General features: G+C 35.5%; 1 protein-coding gene across 6 annotated transcripts in view; it reads left to right on the forward strand.

Moving 5' to 3' along the window:
- PTPN4 (protein tyrosine phosphatase non-receptor type 4) overlaps positions 1-13,725 on the forward strand; it is a 110,039-nt gene that overhangs the window by 38,024 nt on the left and 58,290 nt on the right. For all 6 annotated transcript variants that reach the window (XR_015804907.1, XM_088168251.1, XM_088168252.1 and 3 more), the window contains exons 2-5: positions 1,542-1,696; positions 8,102-8,209; positions 11,020-11,062; positions 11,159-11,237. Coding sequence is in view for 5 of the 6 variants with exons in the window: in XM_088168251.1 (XP_088024377.1) it covers positions 1,542-1,696; positions 8,102-8,209; positions 11,020-11,062; positions 11,159-11,237 (385 nt within the window). In the remaining variant the exon portion in view is untranslated. The remainder of the gene's footprint in view (positions 1-1,541; positions 1,697-8,101; positions 8,210-11,019; positions 11,063-11,158; positions 11,238-13,725) is intronic.

Consider the following 13,725-nt stretch of genomic DNA (forward strand, 5'->3'; position numbering starts at 1 on the left):
TAATCTGAAAGTGCTGGGTGAGTCAAAACAAGCATTTTGCAAGAATGGATGATCATCAAGCAGATTTCTTTGTCTTGGGTGTGTGGCCATACTTAAAGAGCTGAAGATGTGATCTAGAAAGGCAAAATACCTCGGGGATTTTTAGGGCAGTTGCCCCGGAGGATGGTTGAACCACAAAGTCCCAGACTGGTTCTTAGTCTTCCACTCCATGTATATCTGCCTGTATATCTATGTTACCAATTATTTAGGAGGGATTGATCTTTCATTTCTTACCCCTCCCTCTTCATTTATGTGTATTGGAGCACAGATAACTCTTATGATCCATGCAAGCTCTCTAATCACTGCTGGAATGTTTGCTGTCCTCTACTGAATTCTCAGTTTTGTTGTTTTTATCATCATATGCTCCTGTCCCCCTCCTCAAATGTGAAGCTAATGTGTAGATGTGTTTGAAGGCTTCATAATCTTAGGCAAGATAAGAAAATCACAATTTTATATTCTGTTTTGAATATACCTGTGTTCTTTTGCTAATCCTAGGGTATTTTGATTTTATGTCTCAATATATCCTCTACTAAGTTATGAAACGTTCTGTTTGCTTACACCCTTGTCAAAGGATGTAGAAATAGTTTGCTGAGTGTGTAATTAAGTGAATCACAGGCCCTGATCCTGTGAGGCACTTGAGAAAGCAGTTGCTATCATTGGATAGAGCTGATAGCTTCAGGTGGGCACAAAAGGACTTTGCTGGACTGGGGCTGGATGATAATCATCGGAATCTTAGTTTTGAAAAGTGAAAGTCAATTTTATTTATTGGCTCTCAGCGTAGGGCATAGACTTGTGATTGTCATGGTTGCTTGCTGAGAAGATGAGAATTGTTTGTGCTCCCAAACTAAATGTGTAAATCCAACCAAATTGACATAGAAGATGCAGTAGTTTGACAAACATTAAATTATTCATATTGTAATTTTAAAATAAAATGGGGAAAGAAAGAATCCTAATGTTTTTGTTACCACTGTGCATTCTTATGTTTTATGATTTTACAGTGAATGCACAGGCCTTGCAGAATAATGTATCAAAGTCTTGTGTGTTTGCTGTTTTCTTTTTCTCTATAAAACTTTTTATGTAAGCATCTTTTGCTGTTCAGTACTGAAATTAGTTACTTAATTGCATCTAATATCAGGAAACTGGCAGCCCTGATGCCCACCAATTACAATGCTTTTTGAATTGAAAATGCTGTTGTGAATCTTTAAAAACAAACCAAAAAACCCAACGAAGAAACAGCAAACCCACAAAACAACCTTAAAATAGGGAGGGTGTGGACAATGGGCAGAAAGTAAAGGGCTGAGTATTTTGGTATAAGGTTTTGTTGTAACATGTAAGACACTGCTTTGTTATTGGCTACTGTGAATTTAGTATTCATTTTACTTTTGTCTGTAATGGAGACTTTAAATAATGCACTTGCTGTGTTTTCACCCTTTTTTAAAGTGAGGCATTCTTGGATTTGCATTTTTTGGCTCTTTTTAAATTTTCTGTTTGTTTGCCTGCAGACCCTGTGTGGACAGTAATGACCGCACGTTTCCGATTGCCTGCTGGCAGAACCTACAATGTACGAGCATCTGAGCTGGCACGAGACAGGCAGCATACGGAGGTGGTCTGCAACATCCTTCTCCTGGATAACACTGTACAAGCTTTCCGAGTTAATGTGAGTGATGGTTTTATTGCAAATCCGTATCTAGCTTATTGCAGATCAATATGCCTAGCTTGCTTTTCTTTGCTGCTTTTGTATGGCTGGAGTTTGACTTTCAAACAGTGTTTAAATAGAGAATAAAAGGGGAAGTTGGGCTTGGGCAGGCATGCTTGTACACGTGCACAGTGTTACTGGGAACTTAGTCATTCTGGCATCCTCTGTAGTACTAACATCTTCATTTCAAAATCCAATGTATGAAGCATCATTTATTTCTAGCAATTCTCTTCATGGATTAAAGCTGTCCAGTGCAAATGGAGGACAATTTTGCCGTAGAGTTGAAGCTTCTGTTCTGCTGCATTCTGGTCTCTGTATTTTGAACACAAGTAAGGTTGGAGTGGGAGCTCTTCCCATAGCTGTGTAGCTGACTGTGTTCAATCACCTGTATAGTTATACTTGGTCACAGCTGCCATCTCATAGTATTTCCCTGCTCTTTGCTTTTCTCAGGTAATATTCTTGTTCTGTGATTCCCCTCACTTAAGCTCACCTTCTATTACACTAATGAGAATGACAGGAAGGAAAATGGAAAGCTGGGTGCTGAATACTGAGAGCTGTTAATGGGAAAAATCAGTAACTTTTACACATGAACCTGGAATTTAAAATAGGTTATTCATCCCATTTTCTAATGAAATGTTCATGTTTGTATATTACACAAGTGCAACACTTTCTTTCAGCTTCCTGAGGGGGGGGAAAAAAAACAACCCTGAGAAATAGCAAGGACCTCACAAGAAAACATTGAAGCATTTAAAGTCATCTGTGAGAAGAACCAGAACTCAACAGGAAAGAAGCTGTAGGTTTTCCTGTGGTAGTAGAACACTGCTTTTACTTTAAAAGCTATAGAATTGATGACTTACATGGAGAAAAGTTGAATAATGTGATGGTGGAAGTTAACATGTGGCATAATTAAAATTTTTCAAAAGGAAATTGAACTTCAGCACATGGAGTGTAGGAGTATCAAATAAGGCTGTGGGACTACAGGTGGGAAGTGAGGGAGAAAGCAAAGCAATTGTCGAATCTATGTGGACAAATTTAATTCAGACCATTTGAAAAAGTTCTAATGCTCAGTAATTATATTGAATTCTGATACCCAGTGTTTAGCAAGGATATTGATATATTTGAATGTTTCAGGGAATATTTATGAGAGGGATTGCATTTTTCTGTTCTGTAATCAGTGGTTAGAGCCTGCAGCTGCTGATCAGAAGTAAAATCTGTTATCTGGCAAAAACGTGCAAGGATCTGACATCCAGAGGCTTAAGGTTCAGAGGCAGGTCTGGTGGTTATTTCTTTTAGATATGTCAGTCAAGATGGAAGGGTTTAGGATATTCTCTTGAGGCATTTATGTAGTTAATTCAAAAAATATTTAATTTTTCCAGATTTCCGAGTAGTAAAGTGTGGGAATTTTGGATGACGAAGCTGACAGACAGATTTTTAAAGACTGGTTTATTAACATCAAGTCTCCTTTCCTTTCTGGGATCATTTTTTCTATATCCTTTCCCCTTTTCTGTATCACTTCTCATCCTTGCTAACTGTTTCCTAGTCTATGCTGCCTGCCAAAAAGCAATATATACAATATATAGTTGGATATAAAGCATTAGAAGTGCATAAGAAATTGTAAATGTTGTCATCTTTGCTTTCAGGTGCGTGAGTTCTCTATTAAAGTATCTGTTTTGTGGTTTTTTCTTATCAAGAAAGTAAGAATTGGGAAAAATAAGGAAGAACTGTTGGGCAGTAGGTGGGAGATGTACTTCTTTTTGATCTAGGTGTTCAAAAGCTGTATGTTTTTAGAGGATATTAGTGCCTCTCAGAAAAGAAGAATCACCAGCTCTATATCCTCAAATGTCTGTTCTGTCTCTCCCTAGAAAAAATTATGTAATATGTTCTTACCACCTCCCTAGTGTACTAAATTTTTTAGTTGCATGGATCATGCTTTACTGCTTATACAGATCAGCCTGCAAGTTTGTCTATTAAAACTGAGTCTAGGGAATAAACAGTTCCTTGGTGCTGAACATCTTGATTTCATGTCTTAGCCTCAATCTCTTTTCTCACAAATAGGGAGTAATAAAGTATTCATTCATAGCAAATATAACTTACATGCTATACAGGTTCTCAGGTTTTATAGCTTTGTTTTACTTTATTGTGGTTGACACTATACTCAGCCATAAATATTTATGGAATTGTTTTCAAAACAGGAAGAACAAAGATAACATCAAATAAATTAGCACCTTTTTTTTTTCTCCTGGTGATTGCTATAGGTATTCTGTATGCTAATGATTGTAAAACTTAATCGTCTGGAGGATGCAGTGGTGTGTTAATAAAAATGTACTCAAATGCTATTTCTTCTTCAACAGCAAAGTGCTGATCACAGACAATGTCTCTTGATAATTTATGTGATGTTCTAAGTTCACATTTCAACCAGCCCTTTCCAATGATCTGCAAAAAAGGCACCTTTGTGCTAAGCCTTACCTTGTAGAGAGCGTAACAAATCAAACCAGATAATCCCTGTGGATTGTAGCCAGAGAAAGGCTGCATTGGTTCCAGGCAGAAGAATCAGTTGGAATTAACCTCTGAATCTATTTGAGGAATACACTTTTTCTAAAATGCTCTGCTTACCAAATGCAGAAACCCTCCTTCAGTCCTGAAAAGCAAACTTCAGTATAACATGTAGCTGGAAGAAAGGAGGCTGATGTGAGTTAACCACGTGATCAGGATGATTTGCATTACCATAAAACTGTTTCTTCGAGATCAAATTACTTTAATTTGTTTTAATTACTTGTTTAAATACCTAAAATTATATATTTTCCATGCAAGCTGGCTTACTTATATTCCCTGAAAGCCAATCAATAGATATGGAGGTAACACTAAACTTGAGGGAAAAGTAAGTCAAGGTAGATGGGCTGGGTAGGTCAGTGAGCAAAATTAATGGTCATGGATGAATGTTTAAGTTTGGAGCCTTTACTATCCCAGAACTCTCTTCAAACTTAATCAATTTACACTCTAATGGAAATAAAATCTAAAAACCTGTGAAATAATTCAAACCAAACAAGAAAAGAACAAACCAAACGAAAAAAACCCACAACACTCCCCTGTAATTTTAGAAGTTAAAATTTGTAATAATTTAATCTTCAGCATTACTTAGATACTTGCCCTTTTTTCTTTGACCAAAAAAAAAATAGCATCAGCTGTAGAAGGAAAGGAGACAGTTGTGCAGTGTCAGGGAATGCACCTCCTGGAGCAGCAACCCAGGCATTGTGGTGAGCTGCAAAGGAAAGGGTTCTGTGTTGTCAGTAGTGAAGGAGCAGCACCAGCCTTCCACAAATATGTGAGCAGCAGAGCTGTAAACTGCTCCAGGAAAGCCCAGAACCTGTCATCCCCTTCCTCTGTCATCAGAAGTCCAAATTTTTTTTGTGCTGACACAGCAGCAATATCTCATGGCGTTTGCTGTGGGTGCAGCCAGTTCTGTTGGCAGCAGCAAAACCAGAATGTCAGTAATGCAGACTGAGCAGAGGGTGGTAGTTGGTAAGCAGGCATCAAACCTGTATAATTGCAGGTGTCTGCCTAAATTTTCACACATGGTGTTTGTGAACAAGTGACAATCATTTTGCAATTAAAAATGAATCTGTATATATCTCATGGTACTAGATGATAAATAGTTCTTAAAATGCAATTTACGTATTGATGCCTAGTGTATGTCAAATTTGTCCTAAAAGGCCAATGACTAGTAAGTACATATAACCCTCTTAATTCTTCAATTCAGAAAAAAACCCCAACATTTTTGTGTTTAACTCCAGTGGTTTTGTCTTAGTTCCCATTTTTCGTGTAAGTTTTCATTATTTTTTGTTTTACGAGGAAATAATGCTTAACTTGTATAGGTAGCAACAAAGCAAGTTTGCTTTTTTTATGCTCCTCTACATTTATTTGGTTTGCTTTTTTTATAAAAAAAATCAGATATTTAAGCTTGCTATCATACTTTTTATAATTTTGAGCAGCTGTTCAATGTTATGATAGTATTACAAATACTTTGGATCTTTCTCAACAAGCAGAATTGCGACCTTCACCTGCCTTGGCAAGCTGCAACGTCATTACATAAACATCAGAGATGGGTTAAGCTAAGGTCTGGTTTTGCTAGATGCTTATCTTTATTTTGCACTGAGTAAAACATTGTGATCCAAGCAAATGCTTCATGTTGAAACCTGTCTTCTCTTACCAAATTTGCTGCTCAATTGCAGGAAAAATACCTTCCTTGCAGTTGTGGAATGATGTTGTGTATTTCTTAATTCAAACTGATCAGCCGGTTCTAAGCTTTTACATTAGGAAATATCTATTCAGGTATTTAAGAAACAGTACACATTGGCAAGATTAGATTGGAAGAAAGCTACAGAGGTGGTATGTGCATGTTTTTAGAGGAAGAAACATGTCAGCTGTGGTAACTGCAAGGCTAAACTACATTCTAGACATCTCCCATTTTCTGGCAGTTACTGTTATATGTTCTTAGTTTGTGTTCTTATTTAAATCTACATGGGAAAAATGCCAAGAGGCAATTAGTGTTGCTATGTAATTTTAAAATTAGCTTTATTTGCTGTAAAAACTGTACTGATTATTGGTTTATTTCAAAATATAACAGAAACTTCTAAATTAGTAAAAATTAAAGTGACTATATTTGGATTGTATATAAAAATGCCTTATGCATTTATACTGTTGTACATTTATTCTGTTAACATCTGTTTTTTTCTTTGTTTTTATTAATTTCTAAATTTTTCAGTGGTGGACTTTTTAACAATGGTGCTCCTACATTTCATAAGAAATTTTCTCTATCATTTAAAATAAAATAAGGTCTTTTGTAAAGTAAATACAGGAATTCTTAGGTTGCTTCAATTTAACCAAATTTGTATGGGACCTGAAATATATCTTTTATGTAATTTCAGCTTAAAGATATCTGCAGAGTTATGGGTATGATTGTCCTCCTGGGATTTATTTCAAGCATAATTTGTAGATAACTATTATCTACTTTTTTTTATTACTATTAAATAAATTATCATGCTTCTTGGAGTTTTTAGGCCCAGAAACTGCCTCTGACAATTTATTCAGCTTCAATGTAATTTCATCTGAACAAAGAAAGTTTTGATAGGATGCTCTTAGATGTAAACAGGTGTCTGAAAGTAGATTTGTAGATTTTTCTCTTGTATGGGTATTAAGGAAATTCTTGCAACCTTATCTTGATCTTTTAGTTACATTCTTCCATTTTATCAGCTGTAAAGGTAAACTTATGTAGTGTCTATGCAAAAGAGGGTCCTTTGAGAGCAGAACAGCAGGGGTTTTTTGTTTTAAAAACTCTAAAATATCTTACTGCCTACAGTAAACAAGGCAAGGTCAAATCCACTGTAGCTGCAATAATACTTGGCACCTAGAAGATTATTAGAAGCTTTTCTGCTTGGTGACAAAAGTAGAAAATCTGGGTGGAAAATGTATCAATCACCTCTTTCATATTTCTTCTTGTTTGACAGTTCTTGCAGAATTTTGCTTGTCTTTTGTATTTCAAGACACTATGACACTTTTAACTTCTTTGGGAAACTCCCTTCAGATTTCACTAAATGTATTTATTGAGTGCTGTCATAATGACACACTCAGAGTTTCAATTACTATGTTGGCAGTATTTTCAGGTTAGGCAAAAAATTGGTAGGTGCTAACAACTACAGATTCTTTTTCTATCATTTTGTGGGGAACATTTGTCCCTGTAGTAGACATCAAGTTTGTTGACTTGACTCTGAAGAAAGTGTTACTGTTACTCAGTTACTTTAAATTAATTGATTTAGAGTGAAGTGCTATCTTGGAACGTATGTAAATGATACTTCTTGGTTAGATATTTGGCTATTTCAGCTGTCTCTGCCATTGAACTATAGAAACGTTTTCAATATGCTGGTTCATTTAAAGTAAGGAATAGATTTTCCAATAAGGATAATTTGTACATTTTAGCTGTACATTTTAATTCAGTGACCCAAACAAGAGTCTGGTTTGCACCAAGTTCTTTATTAATTCCTGAACTTTTTTTTCCTTTTCTGTGTTCCTTTTAAATATCAAATTTGGCTAATGAAAGGCTTTCAGAAATAATCACGTATCTAGCTGAGAAGTGAGAAGTTCTTACTGTCAGAAAATGACAGAGAAGAAAAATTATTTCCTTGCATATGTTTCAAAAAGAGATGAAGCTCATTTAAAAATAGGACTGCTGGGATACACTTGGTGATATTTAAAATAGCGCTGCTAGAGCACATCTGAAATAATTTATATGTGCTCTACCTACCTGAAATCTGTGTGTCCAGTTAGATATATTTATTGATTAAAGAAAAGGTCTGTATTTGTTCTCTGCAGAAACATGATCAGGGCCAAGTTCTATTGGACGTAGTCTTCAAGCATCTGGATTTGACAGAGAGAGATTACTTTGGTTTACAGTTGGCTGATGAATCTACTGATAACCCTGTAAGTTCACTGTGTTTTATAAGCAGAGTTTTAAAACTCATAATCACGTTCATCACTGTATTTTGTGTTATTTAAAGAGCAGTAAATAGAAACCATTGCAAGATTGTGCCATCTTCCCTAGCGGTGTCATTTGCAAGGGTCTGTATCATCTTGTACTTATGATAAAATTGCATGTTAATAATCACAGGTTTGGAATAAAATATTGAGTTCTGTGCTTATGAAGTAGTATCTTAAAAGGATATTGCTTGTTTTATTGTATCTTTTTAGTAGATTGTATTATTGTTAAATATAGTAAATATGTTTTTAATTTGTTTTGTGCTTATTTTTGTCATTAAGACTTACAGAATAGCAAGGGGGTTTTAGGTTGTCCTGTACAGAGTTTCTGTTTCTAGCCCAGATACTTGGTCATTTTTAATAGTGCTTTATATAGTCCAGTATCTGACAAGGGCAGTCATCTCATCACCTTAACAAAGAAGGGACTCCCTTGGAACTTTGTATTTACAATAGTTCATGGACTTAATTGAAAGGAAGCTCTACACAACTGAAACTTTGTAAATCACAGTAGAAACTGAGAGATGAAAATGTAACATTCACTGAGCTGGTTACAGTGGTCCTACTGGGATCTTGATTGCCTAAAGAATGCTTTCTTGGATATTTTCTTTTCTAGTTATCAAATGGTTAATACTAGTTTTACAAAGTGCAATTTAGCTAAGTATTACACCTTAGAAGACTGTTCTTTACCTAATTCCATTTATATGTGCAGTACTGTGATGGGGTCAACACCTCCCAGCTTCTGCATCAAAAGTCAGCCACATTGATTTGTTGACAGTTCTGTTAAGACATTGGTGGACTGCCTCTGTAATATTTTTATTCTAAACTTTGTTTCAGGCTGAAAAAAAACATAGGCAGCCAGAAGAAAAGTCTGAATTATTTTTCAGCTTTGTTTAAGAGTATTTAATTGAATATCGCTCAATATTTCACTTAATATTCAGAAATTTATCTGGCTTTCCAAAGGGTAGACCTCTAAGCTCTCTTTAGAGAGAGTTTATCTGTCTGGAAGCAGATGAACACAACACTGTAATACAAGGATCTGGTTAAGAGTTAGTCTGAAAAAAATGACTTAACAGGTATTTGATACAAGCACAAACTTGAAAGTTTGGGGTTTTTTTAAGTTTCTAAACATTTTATCACTTCAGCACTTACCTATTTGCCATGAAAACAATATGTCAGAGCTAAAAAGAAATATTACCAATACTAGTCATGCAAGCTAGAAGAATGTATGGGTTTGACTAATTTTAGGTTTTCATACACTTATACTTTTGCACTTTGTTCATTCGGACAGGGAAACTATATTGGGTTGACAAATATTCTAGTTACTTGTGAAATAACACAGCAGAATATTGCTAAGATGTAGTTAATGCAACAGCAGATAAAGATGATGAGGAAAAGGGGATTCTGCTAATTGAGTGTGAAACCTCTAACATTGTGTTTAAACTTGGATCTCATTAATTGCAGAACCTTTGTGGTTTTTATAATATTAATATCAAAGTAAAAATCAACTATCTTTCAACAGGTTTTGAAAGATTCTTATATAAAGTTCATATATATCACTGGCTAGAATGTTCTTTAAGCTGTTTACATGTAGTCTTAAAAGTTAATTGATCCTGTAGGAGGCTTTTATTTTTAGATGACCATGCTTTTGAGGCTGTATCAAACTGTCTCTACTTCTTCTTGAGTAGACTAGTGTAAGGATACAGCATGTGGATCTAGTCATCATTATTCCTCATTAATAAATTGACACAGGACTAACTTCAGAACCATAATGTGGGTCAGGTAGCTCAGGTACTTGTGTGTTTGCTTCCTCCTCCCTCACCTGAAAAAAAATCAAAAGCCCCGTGGTAAGTGTGAGGGAGTTAAATGCTGTGCTGGGTTAGGTGTCTGTCACTGCATAGGAACTGTGCCCATATAACAATTTCCTGAGGCTTGTGGACTTGCCTTGCAAGGCAGCACAAGGAATTGAGCAGTATTTATACCAAAGATAGACTTAGGAGTTACCTGGACTATGTTGGCATGTACAGACCCTGCTGGGTTGCTAATGGGCAGTGGTTTAAACAACTTGCAGAACTTTCAAGGCAGCCATACTTTTAGCTGAAATTCTGAATTTGCCACATTGATTTTTACAAAGCTCTGCCTGTACATAGCAGTGATCTCCTGTAGACACGATCAAGATTTGGCACTGTTCAGTAAAATTATTCTGTAATCTTTAATCCAGGAGGCTGAATGCTGAGCCTCTGACTTGCAAGATTCAGTTAGTGATGTACCAATGCTGCCACTCAGGCTGACAATTTGAGCCAATGGGATCACTCCCTGGATGTGCCAGACCTGCAAAATCCAGAGTCAGAAGTAGTGGAAATAGTTAAACAAATTAATTTCTCAGTTGGGTAAATGAGCCTGCTTACAGCTCTTCACTACCATAGGGAGTTGTTCTTAAAGAGTAGCTGACAGTTGGTAAACACAGCATAGTTGGGTTCTGACCTCTGTCCTGTGACAATGATAGAAGCAAATCAAAGTAGAATTATTGCTGTAAAACAGGTATCTAGACAAGATAGGTTAATCTTGGGGGAAGGAGATCAGTAGCAGTTGATGATAGTGGTGATGTCTCCAGAATCAGTAATAAGCCTGTGTATGCCAGTGAGGCATTTTGGTAAATGATCAAGTAAAAAGTAATAGAAAAGCACCAGTTTCTTGATGTATAGGCTGTGATTTGTTCTTTATTTCTGAAGTTGGTGTTAAAATTTGTCTCTTTCCAGAGGTGGTTGGATCCAAACAAACCTATCAGGAAACAATTAAAAAGTGAGTAATGTATGTATTTCGTCAATTCATCTATTGTTATTATGCTATTTTTCCAGGGTGCCCTGATTAATTAGAAATAACTTTTCTTGACCATAGGAGGATCTCCTCACAGTCTGAACTTCAGAGTTAAGTTTTTTGTAAGTGACCCAAACAAGCTCCAAGAAGAATATACTAGGTAGGTCTTGTTGCTTTGTCAATAAAATACCTCTCTTGAACAATCATTAATGTAAGGTATAACATGGAAATTTTCTTTTAATTCATTCTTGTATGTACAAGCTTCTAAGTTTTGTCTAATAATTACAGATATGAACTATGCACTTGTACCAAATCAATATAACAAAAAGGTTCTGTGAATAAACTTATGAATTTATACGCAAAGTGAAGTAAATACATGAAGTAAATACTTACCAAGTAGAAACAGAAAAGGGAAAATAGAGAAAAGAGGAAAAACTTCATTCCAGTATTTGCCAATAAGTACAAATTTAATTCCATCCTTCCTTGTGTTCTCCTTTGTGACTAAAACATTGCTGAGCATTCTGCATATTTTTTTTACATTTTCCTCCTCAGTTTTCTGCTTAGTACTAATAAAAATTAATCTTTCTGGTTGTTGTTGTAGTTTGAATCATGTAAACTTATTTTGATAGCAGTGTGTTGAAATCTGTTAAAGAAAATGCTCAGTGTGAATCAAAATCAGAGGCTTGGGAATTGCAATTAGTCTCTGAAGAAATCCCTCAAATTTTCCATTTTTAATTACTTCTGGCCCTCTACATAAATGGCATGAATTGACAGATTGGAATTTTTGGATGTCGGCCATTCTGAAAACAGGTCAGCCTCATTCAGAAATATTGTTGAGGATAGCTTTTGAAACCTAAGTACCAAAACTCTGACAATTTGAGTCCACATTTGTTTATAAATTCCTTTGATTTGACATATTTTGGACAAAATTTTGCGCATATTTATGCAGACAGAATTCACCAAAATGAATCCCAGAGATCCTGGATGAGGCTTTGTTTTACCGAAATATTTACTGTAGGAAAATTTGGACATTTACTCTATTAAAATAATAAAAAAAAACATGTTTTTTGAATTAAAGTATGTAATATTCCTGAGCAGATGAAAAAAGGATAAAAGTTGATCAGTTTGGAGTAAACCATAACGAAGGAGAAAACTGGAGAAGTGCTATTCTCTAAATACAAAGCTATAAGCACTGCTCTCTTTTAAATGAGAAATAATGTATGGTTTCTGTATCTAGGTCAGCTCTGCCTCTTTTGCTAATAGGCCTAATTGCCCCTGAGAAAACTCATTTGTATTTGGAATTATTATAAAGAGAGAGATATTATCCATGGGCTTTTTTGGAGTGAAGTTAGGATACCACGTTGCAAATATGGGTCCTTTAACATATTCCCACCTCAAAAAAGAGAAAGAAAAGAGTGCAAACTTCTACTAATTCTGACTGAAGCTGAGACTGTTCCAAAATGCTCAGTTTTTGCAAATTCCATGAAAACAGAGGAATAACTTGGCACATGAAGCAGGATGAAGAGATGTCAGGGAAAGGTTCAGTGCAAGCTCGTGTCTTATTAGGCCTCTGTGCATTCACGTGAGCGAGGCAGGTTTGAATGCCCCGGGTCAGGAGAGGTCAGTGTGTGCTGGAGAGCTTCACTTCAGGAACTGCTCTGGAAAGGGAACGAAGCTTCATTAGTTCTCCTCATGGCAGGAAGAATTGCTTATTAACGTTGACTCCATTAGCATTAATTGTGTCCTGCCTTTTCTAGCTATAGCTATATAAGCAAGATAAAAACGTGGTAATGCAGGGCTGCCTTTGTTGTTTTACTGGACTCTGTTGTTCAGGCTTTTGCAGATCTGCTTTGCTAAAGCTTCTATTGATTTCCCATTTTGCTCAATAATATGTGAGGATTTAGTGTTCAAACTGGGGTGGTTGGCTAACAAGCCATTAACCTCGCTGTTCACTGAAAACAGTGGACAGAAGATGAACTCTGCTTGGTGTTCCTTAATCAAGATGTCCTTTATGTACCATGAAATGTTTTTATTAAAGCTTTATACCAAAAAAAGGCAAATAAAATGGAGATGCAGCTGTATATTTGTGAAGAGATGCTAAAGCGAAGCATGTGTGGCACATCTATTTAATATATATATTTAACTTGTAATTGATTACATTTCTTAATCAGTAAGAAATTTGTCCAAGTTTTAACTTGAGGTTAATACCTTTTAAACTAAGCTTCTTGCCTTTCCAATTAGTTAAAGAATCTCTAGATGGTTTTATAGGAGTTGAGCTCATACACTAATCTTTGCTTGTCAGTTCACAAATGTTTTCCCTCATTTTCCTACAAACATGGAATGCTTTACCTTTCTGCTGTTAAATAGCTTGTAAATAATTTAATTTCTCTGTGTGTATTGGTAAATGTTTGTGAAAGCCTTAAAGTGATAGATAATCCACATTCTGAAGACAATTATGAGAAGTTATATTATGTGTAATAAAGTGATATATTTTGCCTTTAATGTCTTAGTTGAAGTTTTTATTGGGAAATATTTTGTATTTTGTGCTTTTCATAAGTAATGTTGATGTTTATAATAAATAGGTATAGCCCAGCTTTTGAATCAGAACTACATGAAAGAAACCAGATGATTATTTTAATAGTAATAAT

Source organism: Sturnus vulgaris, chromosome 7, assembly GCF_052056855.1.
Source record: "Sturnus vulgaris isolate bStuVul1 chromosome 7, bStuVul1.hap1, whole genome shotgun sequence".
NCBI classification, from domain to species: Eukaryota; Metazoa; Chordata; class Aves; order Passeriformes; family Sturnidae; genus Sturnus; species Sturnus vulgaris.